Source organism: Spermophilus citellus, assembly GCF_964194105.1.
Source record: "Spermophilus citellus genome assembly, chromosome: X".
NCBI classification, from domain to species: Eukaryota; Metazoa; Chordata; class Mammalia; order Rodentia; family Sciuridae; genus Spermophilus; species Spermophilus citellus.
Window position 1 is genome coordinate 65,528,912 of NC_138190.1, and position 9,488 is coordinate 65,538,399.

Here is a 9,488-nt window from a genome sequence, read left to right on the forward strand (position 1 = left end):
AGGGCCATCAACAACTAAAAAGATATATTAATTTTTTTAAAAAAAGAATACAAACAATAATAAATGCTAGCGAGGTTGTGGGGGGAAAAGTACACTTGTACATTGTTGGTGGGGCTGCAGACTAGAACAACCACTCTGGAAAGCAATACAGAGCTTCCTTTAAAAACTAAGAATGAAACCACCATATGACTCCCCTATCCCACTCCTCAGTATTTATCCAAAAGAACTAAAATCAGCACAGTAGGGATGCAGCCACATCAGTGTTTATAGCAGCACAATTCACAATAACCAAGCTGTGGAGCCAATCTAGGTGCCCTTCAATGGATGAATGAAAATGTGATACATACATACAATGGCATTTTACTCAGCCATAAAGATGAAACAATTGCACCTGCCAGTAAATATAAAAATGGAGAAAATCATGCTAAATGAAATAAGCCAGACTCAGAAAGTCAAAGGTTGGGTTTCTGTCTCATATGTGGAAGACAGACCAAAAAAAAAAGGGAAAGAATGCAATGGGGGCAGGGGGATCGGATATCATAAAGATCTAGGGAAGATCAGTGGAGAAAGAGGAGATTGAGAGCAAGGGAGGGGGGATGGGAAAGGGAAGGAAATGAGGAATGAACAAGATCATGTTATGTGTATATATAAATATATCACAGGGAGTTCTACCTTTGTGTATATGTAGAAAGCACCAATGAAAAATAACTAAATAAATGAGTGAAAGAAAAATCAGCACAAGAAAAAAATAGGGGGAGGGAGAATGGGAGGGAAAAGAGAAGAACAGAGACTGAAATAGGGTAAATAAAAATCTATTCATGCATGATATTGTCAAATGAGCCCAACTACTATACATAACTATAATGTTCTAATTTTAAAAAATTAGTCTGAGCCCTTTTCCTACCTCCAAAAGATGACACAGAGATAAGTAAATGAAAAGGTCCCACATTCTGAATAAATCACAGATGTTTACACCTGTTAAGCCTGACTTCACATCTCCTAAATAATTCAGAGCAAGGTCTTAAATCTCAAACTTCCTGGCTTCTAAGAACAATGCTACCACTTACTAAGAATTCCCCTTCCTCCAGTCTCCAGTGACATGTTCCTCACTTCCTTCTGAGCCCTCTCCAGCAGCATCCTTAAAGTTCATATTTCTGACAGTCTGTTCAAGGCAGTTTGGGCTTTCTCCATCATGTTACTTAAAATTTTTCCAGCTCTCCCCACTGCCTGATTCCAAAGCCAACTCCCATATTTTAGGTATTTGTTACTGCAACACTGTACTTCCAGTACCAAAGCCTATAAAAGATTTCTAATGCTCTGCAAAAAAAAAAAAAATTACCAAATAATCAGTGACATATGAAAACACCCAATTTATTATCTCATAGTCCCATGGGTTAGGAGTCAGTTATAGCTTACCTGAATTCTCTGTTCAGGGTCTCACAGGGCCAAAACAGTGTCCATGCTATCTCAGCCTCAAAGTCCTTTACAAACTCACTAATTGGCAGAATTCAGTCCTTGTAAATGAGGAGTAAAATCCCAGATTTCTTGCTGGCTATCAGCCAAGGAACATTCTCACCTGCTTGAGGACAACCCTCAGGTCCTTGCCACATTCCTCTCACAGCATAGCTGTTTGCTTCTACTAGGCCAATAGATATCTGCTCCAGCTTCTTGTCTCTTTTAAGGACTCCCTGATTAGGCCAGACCCACCCAGAAAAACTTCAATTTAAATCACAGGAATGAAATTCCTTCATACTCTTAAATCTTGCCCATATTGAACAGGCTAGAATTATACAGGATAAACATGCAGGGGGTGGGAATGTTCAGTCAGCCTAAGAATTTTACACCATCAGAGGAGCATTCCACCCATCTTTCCCCTCTAACCTGGGATGCTTCCTTGCATTCCTGGTGTCTTGTAGTGCATCCAAAGTGTTCTGTATGTTTATTCTTCTTCCTCTCCCCAGTTTTCATCACCTACTCCTGGATAGATGCTTTTGCTTTAAAGCAGTGTGACTTCCACTTGCATGCTCCTTGTTCTCTGTAAAACTGATTGGAGAGAAGTGATTAAGCCAATCGTCCTTCTGGGAAGTAACCCAGAAAAGGCCAACCAGACATGCAACTGTACGTGGCAATAATTTTTATACTTCCTCTTTTATTTTTCCTAAGTTAATGAATATGGACATGCATTCACAGATACATAAAAGAAAATTAATGTAATTAAGGAGGTTCTTAATAAGGTCTATCTAGGGCTGGGGTTGTGACTCAGTGGCAGAGCGCCTGCCTCACACATGTGAGGCACTGGGTTCGATCCTCAGCACCACATAAATATAAATAAACAAAATAATAAAAATATTGTGTCCATGTATAACTAAAAAGTATCTAATAAAAAATAAGTCTAGTATGAAGTATTTAACACTCTCCAACCCCTTAAAAAGCATATATTTTTATAAAATAAAAATTCTAACACTTTTTTTTTAAGTTTGCCAGAGAATTCACTATTGTATACAATTGTTGCTGCTGTGTGCATCTCTAGTTCAGCTCTTACTTAGGGTACAATTCATTGGTTAACATAAATTTTTATTCTTCTACATCCACTGGGAAAAAACACTTATATTTTTTTGTCCTTCCTTGTCTGGCAAATCCTTTCTTGCCTGATCACCTTGTAGTTAAAACTTATAAATATATTAACTATATGTACTAAAAACATTGTAGTTTCCTGATTTCAGCAGTCAAGTTCGGTATGTCTATGGTGACAGCATGAATCTTCATATGCGTGTGAAATGAAGCACACATTGTGAAAAGTCATTAGATAAAAAAGAAAACACCCTCCCCCACCCTCCTTTCTCCCCCACAGTCAGTGTCTATTTTTAGAAACTGACAAAGCATCATTCAATGAATTCAACAAAATCACATTATACAAATATATCACTGGGAATTCTACCTATATATGGGAAGTATCAATTTAAAATAAATGAGAGAAAAGAAGATCAGTAGAGGAAGGAGAATGGGGGAGAAGGGGAGGGAAAGGGGAGTAATGGGGACTGAAATGGAGTAAATTCAACTCCATGCATATATGATTTTCTCAAAATGATTTTACAATGTATAATTATAATGCTCCAATAAAAAATTCAAAAATATGTCTGTGTTAATGTATGTGCTACTATCCACAGCATTATAAAAGGGAAACCACTCCTTCAGACTTTACACTATTACTATTTGCTAACTTTCAGGTAACAATCTGACTGTTAAAAAAGAACCAAGTACAGAAGCAGATCAAGGCTTTTGCTCCTCTACTACAAACAGGGGCCCGTTCACTAGTCTAAAAGGATTTAGCTGCTGATGTTCTCCCCATAAAGCACTTACCAATATTTTTCAGATTTAATAAAGGAAATTAGAGAGTTATAGTCAACCCAAGGGCAAGTGTTAATTGTTATATAAGGATTTCTAATCTCAATACCTAGTACAACTTGACAGGTTGAGAGAACTTTATTACAGGACACAATGAGCATAATTAAGAAATGGGCATAAATTGTTTTATATAATACATGATTATGAGATTAAATACCTAAAAAAATTGAAGTACATAATTATTTTTAAACACTTTTAAAAGTCACATACAATCTTAAAACCAAAAGCAATTTATTTACAAAATTTCTTACTTTTTTTCTTAATTTTGACCAGGAGTGAGAGCCAAGAAACAATATATCAACAATACACAAAAACCTCACCAATAGTCTTTAAGTCAATTTATACAAGGCAACAACAAAAGCAGCTCTTGACTACTGGGCTAGAAAGATGTCCTTCTGAGAATCCTTCAATTTCACAAGAACATACATTTAATCAAAGGGGTCTATGCAAGTAGCACTGTGATACTTATAGGCTCAGCTGAGTGGCAGCCTCTAGAGTGCTGTTCCCTGTCTACCTTACACAGATGCTTCACCACTTTTGTTCATCTCTCTGTCAGCTTCTTCAGCTTTTTTCTCTTTTTCTCCTCCTTTGTCAGTTTTCCCTTTTTCTCCTCTGTTGACTCCTTCCTCTTTTTCTCCTCCACTCTCAGCTCCTTTCTTGACTTTCTCTTCTCCTCCAATGTCAATTCCTTTCTCTTTATTCTCTTCTCCATTGATTTCTTTCTCTCCTTCTTTGTCCTGAACACTGATGTAAACAGCTTTGTTATAGCCTTCCCGGTTCCGAGCAATTTCAATTGCAAAAAACTGGATCCTGGGGGCTAGAAGGTCAATAGAATTGATTATTGTCTTAGTCTCAGGTAATTTCCTAAATCTACTGGAAATATACAGATCCAACTGAATTAACACACAAGCCATTCAAATATACTCATGAACTTCAGAGATCTTGAATTCTCATCTTACACCAATGAGAATGAAAATAGTTAACCATTTCAAAATTACTTTTAAAAACAGCAATATGATCTTTAAATATATAACAAATAATTCAGGCATGGTGGCTCAGGCATGTAATCCCAGTAACTCAGGACACTAAGGAAGGAGGACCATAATTATAACATCAACCTTGGCAAGGTCAAGGGCAGCACCCACAATTTAGCAAGACCCTGTCTCACAGTTAAAAATGAAAAGCACTGAGGAAGTAGCTCAGTAGTGAAGCACCGCTGAGTTTAAGCCCCGGTATGATCACCCCCCAAAAAAAGATATAACAAGGGCTGGGGTTGTGGCTCAGTGGTAGAGCACTTTCCTCACATTTATGAGGCCCTGGATTCATCATTCCATCCTCAGCACCACAAAAAAAAAAAAAACAAATAAATAAATGTATCGTGTCCATCTACAACTAAAAATATTTTGAAAGAAAAACATAACAAATGAGATGACCTCCAATCTAACTATACATATCACTGATTCAGTAAAATCAGACTCCTCATCCTCCTTACAAAACAATTCCGGAGGCAAGAAACTCACCAAAGATGGTGTTCTCCTCAGTGTAGCCCTGAGAACAATCCAGTCTCAGCAAAGTACCATAGTTGAAGTCTTCTACGATTCCATCAAACTTCAAGCAAAATGGCCTCCATTTCTGCAAAGACATAAGACGATGCCTTAGTTGACAAATGCGAAAGACTGATGTCCTCATGCCAAGAGAGGGGCTTCCACTTCCCAATAAGGAAGTCATTTTACCAAAGTGGAAAAGACCAGGATTGAGGTCACTACTGGTTTCATAGTGAAACAGTATCGTTCTGTGCTATTATATTTAGGCTGGTATTTCCCTACATGGACTATATTTTAACTTAAAAATACATCTGAATCCTTTACTTTGGAATTAAAATGTGATTTCTTAAACCAGTTCTGTTTTCTTTTGAAGTTATTTGCTAGCTCAGGCAAAATATTCACCCTCACTAAAGCACACATGAAACAAAGAAGGCAGGAATTTGGCCCAAGTCAGAAAGTTAGATTTTAAAAAAGAAGTCCTATCAGTAGTAGTCATTTTCCAAAGATCAGTAACAGCTTGCTAGGAGTTAAAAGTTCAGATTCTTGGGCTGGGGCTTTGGCTCAAGCAGTAGCGCGCTCGCCTGGCATGCATGCGGCCGGGATTCAATCCTCAGCACCACATACCAACAAAGATGTTGTGTCTGCCAAAAATAAATATTAAAAAAAAGATATTCTCTCTCTCTCTTTAAAAAAATATATTAGCAATAATTATTTAAAAAAAAGAGTACTGGTGCTGACAATAAAAGATAATTACATAAGCAATGAGAAATATAAGTTTCCCAGTTATCCATGGCCTATAATCACATGAACATAAATACTGAGAATAAAAACACCTTCCAGGGACTAGGGTTATAGCTCAGTGGTAGAGCACTTGCCTAGTATGTGTGAGGCACTGGGTTTGATTCTCAGCATTGCATATAAATAAATAAATAAGTAAATAAATGTCTATCCACTACTAAAAATATTTTATAAAAACCTTCCAGGGGCTGGGGATGTGACTCAAGGGGTAGTGTGCTCGCCTGGCATGCATGCGGCCCGGGTTCGATCCTCAGCACCACATACCAACAAAGATGTTGTGTCCGCAGAAAACTAAAAAAATAAATATTACTAAAAAAATAAATATTAAAAAAAAATTCTCTCTCTCTCTCCCCCCATGTCTCCTCTCCAAGCCTTCTGGTCAAACTACCCACTTAAGTAAACTTATTCCTTCTGGCCTGAAAGGTCAGGGTTGGTGGAGATTTGAAGTGTCCAAGCCAAAAAGAAAAAACAATGGATTCGATAAACATAAAAAATTTGTATATGGGGCTGGGGTTGTGGCTCAGTGGTAGAACACTCACCTCACATGTGTGAAGCACTGGGTTTGATCCTCAGCACCACATAAAAATAAATAAATTAAATAAAGGTATTGTGTCCATCTACAACTAAAAATTTTTTTTAAAAATTCATATACCAAAAAAATTATTCATTTCATAATTTACTTAGTTGATTATAACTATTAAAAAGCCCTGAACCTTTAGGTAATTTCTTAAAACAAATTTTAAAAGAATTTAAATGAATAAAAACATACAATCAAAAATTACTGGTTAGGGAGAAGGGGAGGTAAAGGAGAAATACTGGGAAATGATATTGGCCAAATTATATTGTCATACTGTGTGCATGTACAAATAAATACAAATCCAACCATTATGTACAACTATAATGTACCACTAAAAAAATATGGGAAAAAATTACTGGTTAGCTACTAGGCAATATTTTTAAAGATAATTCTTACCTCCTTAGCTGATTCTGACTTGAGTTCTTCTGGGTCCAACACATCTATCCTGAGTTTCTCAAAATTTTCCCGGAACTCAGAGTATATTTGGTCATCCACTTTGGTGAGTTTCAGGAACTGTGGATCAACTGATGAAATAAGCTACCAGATAATAAAACAACATACAGAAGTTAGTCTCTGATTTACTACCTTCTCTTTACCTACTCTCCCACCAGTTATGTTTCTCAGGGCAGAAGATTTCATTAGGAAGTACTAAAACCTAGGTCTTGCATGAAATTATGACAAAATTTTAAAGGGCATACAATCCCCTCCGCCCATTTGACAACTGGCCCTATTTTTACCTGGCTATCTCTGTTTGTGGGTTGTTCATTAATTCCAAAAATATTTATGAATTGACTATTATGTATATGCCAAATACCCTTTTGTCAGGTAGCAACAAAACAGTACACAGAGAAGTAAAACTTCTCATCAAAACAAATTCCTTACCAGGTGCCATGGTACATGCCTGTAATCCCAGCAGCTGGGAAGGCTAAGGCAGGAGGATCACAAGTTCAAAACCAGCCTCAGCAATGGTGAGGCTCTAAGCAATTCAGTGAGACCCTGTCTCTAAATAAAATACAAAAGAGGTCTGGGGATGTGGCTCAGGGGTTCAGTGCCCCTGACCTTAATCCCCAGTATCCAAAAAACAAACAAAAATTTCTTCCACCCCTTTATCTTGGCAAGATTCTTTTTTCAGTTAAGAAATACAAACTATCTCCAAAACGTAACTGTTTAACTTGCTGAGGATACCAAGTACCATACACTATGGTTAAACATTTAATTCTGCTTAAGGATTGAAGGCAGACAACTCACCTTGTAATAGACTTCAGCATGCTGCATTGCTCTCATGGCCCAAGCCATCTCAATATCAGGCTACAAATGAGTGAAGGATGCCAGGTCAGAAATCCCCCAATCCTGCTACTGAGTAACAAATTAAGAAAGTCTGTGGATATCTAAACAGGACTACAGTACTGGTAAGTACTGGCAAAGAATAAAAAGTGGGCAAATGGATTTGGATGATCTAATGATTCTTTTGTCCTTATGACAACCCAAAGCAGCTACCTACACAATGTAAGAAACAATGAGCCATTGGCTATCTTTTCCCAGCAGCTACTGAATGCGTGGGACACTACATAAAGTGGTAGATAATTCAGTTTCTCAGGACTGAGTTAAATCACTGTAAAAGTTAAATAACACATCCACCTATATATTACTGTGTTGTTGGGAGGACAAAGATAACAGATGTAAAACTACTTTTCACTGTTGAGTGTAGCGTGTCATAATCATCATTTGTGTTTATCAGATAGTCATTTTCCCACCCTATAACAACTGCAGAAATGAATCAGTATCATGAAGCAGGCCAGGCTATAAATATGTCTGATCAAGCACTCATTACATCCATGTACCTTATGTTATTCCATGTCTTAGACCATGAAGTTTACCTACTTGTCAATCCATGTCTTTGGCTATTTACACTTTGAGGATCCAGTTCCAAGTTCCACTTCCTCAGTGAAGTCTTCTACTGCTTCCATTCTTGGAGGTCTTTCCTTTAGCTAAACCCTTTGGATCTTAGGGCCTGACCCACTCATCCAGAATGTATGACATTCTTATTTAGGTGTTATTACTATTCTCAGTGTCCTTTTGTCATGTTTCTCAAAATACAACATGTGCTTTCTCACAGGGCGTCCAAATCAGACACACCAGAAGCCAGTGCAACTTTGCTACACAATGGAATCAACAGGAGGCCTTTAAAATAACAAACAAACCTTGATTCTTGGCTCCCACCCCCAAGACATTCTAATTTAGTTAATATGGACTGTAATATGGACACGGAGATGTTTAAAAGCTCCCCAGGTGATTCTACAATGTGGCAAAGTTAGTGAGCCACAGATATTAGTTCTGTGTCTGCAAACAAAGATTAGAACGAACTGAAAGAAGATGCGGTTTGGGCTCTGCGGAAGTTATCTGGGAAGGGGCTTAAAATCTACTGGTAGGACTTGCAGATATCCCAGGCTAGCTTGATGGGTGGGAGCTGTGGTTGAATCATACTCACATCATTGCCATAAGATTCTGCAGGGAGAGAAAGAGCATGTGCCACGGACACCAGCTCCCCGGAAACCTGAGGGAAAAAAAAAAAAGCAGGGTCGGGGAAGAGTTCAAGGCTCGAGTGGGATCGACTTCTCTACTCACCCAACCCCAAAGCAGGGTCTCACCGGTTCATCGATTCCGTTGGTAGCCTCCATGTTGCAGCGCAGAAAGCGTGTTTTCAGCTTCCCGGAAGTGACTTTTTTGCCTGCTCCTTACTCGGTGGGTTGCAAAGTGGAGGAGAGGGCGGGACGAGTGTCGTTCTCCTGCGTCTGCGCCTGTGGGAGGTCTCTGTAACCCGGAGGTAGTCAGTAGCCCCGCCTCACCTGCCCAGCGCTGCCTAGGAGATGGCACGCTGCTTGCGTATTCTAGTTTACAGCAGAGCTCTGAGATGATGAGCTGCTCACTGCTCACTGCTCCGCTATGTGTCTAGCAGAAGTTAGAATTCATACTCTCCATTCATGCTCGCGTACACCACACACACCCCGTAACCTAAACCGAGGAGTAAGTCACAGGCTTGGTGCTGGGAATGGAATGCAGCGATGAAGAATTTAGTCCCTGCTTTGGAAGAATTCTGTTTAGTGAAGGCACAGATCATATAATGATAACAGTGCAGCATCATTTGCTGCGGGAGCATGAATGGG

At 38.6% G+C, this 9,488-nt stretch overlaps 2 protein-coding genes across 7 annotated transcripts in view; both read right to left on the reverse strand.

Moving 5' to 3' along the window:
• LOC308639737 (uncharacterized protein) overlaps nucleotides 1–2,039 on the reverse strand; it is a 78,000-nt gene extending 75,961 nt beyond the window's left edge. For all 5 annotated transcript variants that reach the window (XR_014020110.1, XR_014020111.1, XR_014020112.1 and 2 more), the window contains exon 1: nucleotides 1,882–2,039. Coding sequence is in view for 2 of the 5 variants with exons in the window: in XM_081278022.1 (XP_081134148.1) it covers nucleotides 1,882–1,968 (87 nt within the window). In the remaining 3 variants the exon portion in view is untranslated. The remainder of the gene's footprint in view (nucleotides 1–1,881) is intronic.
• A 1,425-nt stretch (nucleotides 2,040–3,464) lies between these two features.
• Nucleotides 3,465–9,121, reverse strand: PBDC1 (polysaccharide biosynthesis domain containing 1). 2 transcript variants are annotated; one of them, XM_081277911.1, is made up of 6 exons: nucleotides 8,973–9,120; nucleotides 8,813–8,878; nucleotides 7,573–7,632; nucleotides 6,721–6,861; nucleotides 4,926–5,037; nucleotides 3,465–4,222 (listed from the first exon to the last, which is right to left on the reverse strand). In XM_081277911.1, the coding sequence occupies exons 1-6, from the start codon at nucleotides 9,000–9,002 to the stop codon at nucleotides 3,921–3,923; spliced, it is 711 nt and encodes a 236-aa protein (XP_081134037.1). In that variant the 5' UTR covers nucleotides 9,003–9,120; the 3' UTR covers nucleotides 3,465–3,920. The 2 variants fall into 2 exon arrangements, with proteins under 2 accessions (XP_081134037.1, XP_081134038.1); XM_081277912.1 differs by lacking the exon at nucleotides 7,573–7,632 and having other exon boundaries at nucleotides 8,973–9,121.
• Nucleotides 9,122–9,488: the final 367 nt, after the last annotated feature.

Bases quoted from the DNA above. Each gene is read 5' to 3' on its own strand.
- PBDC1 (XM_081277911.1), bottom strand. From the start codon at position 9,002: ATGGAGGCTACCAACGGAATCGATGAACCG. The intron at 7,633-8,812 runs GTGAGTATGATT...ACTCATTTGTAG, and splicing joins CAGAATCTTATGGCAATGAT to CCTGATATTGAGATGGCTTG. The intron at 5,038-6,720 runs GTAAGAATTATC...ATGTCTTTGCAG, and splicing joins AGTCAGAATCAGCTAAGGAG to AAATGGAGGCCATTTTGCTT.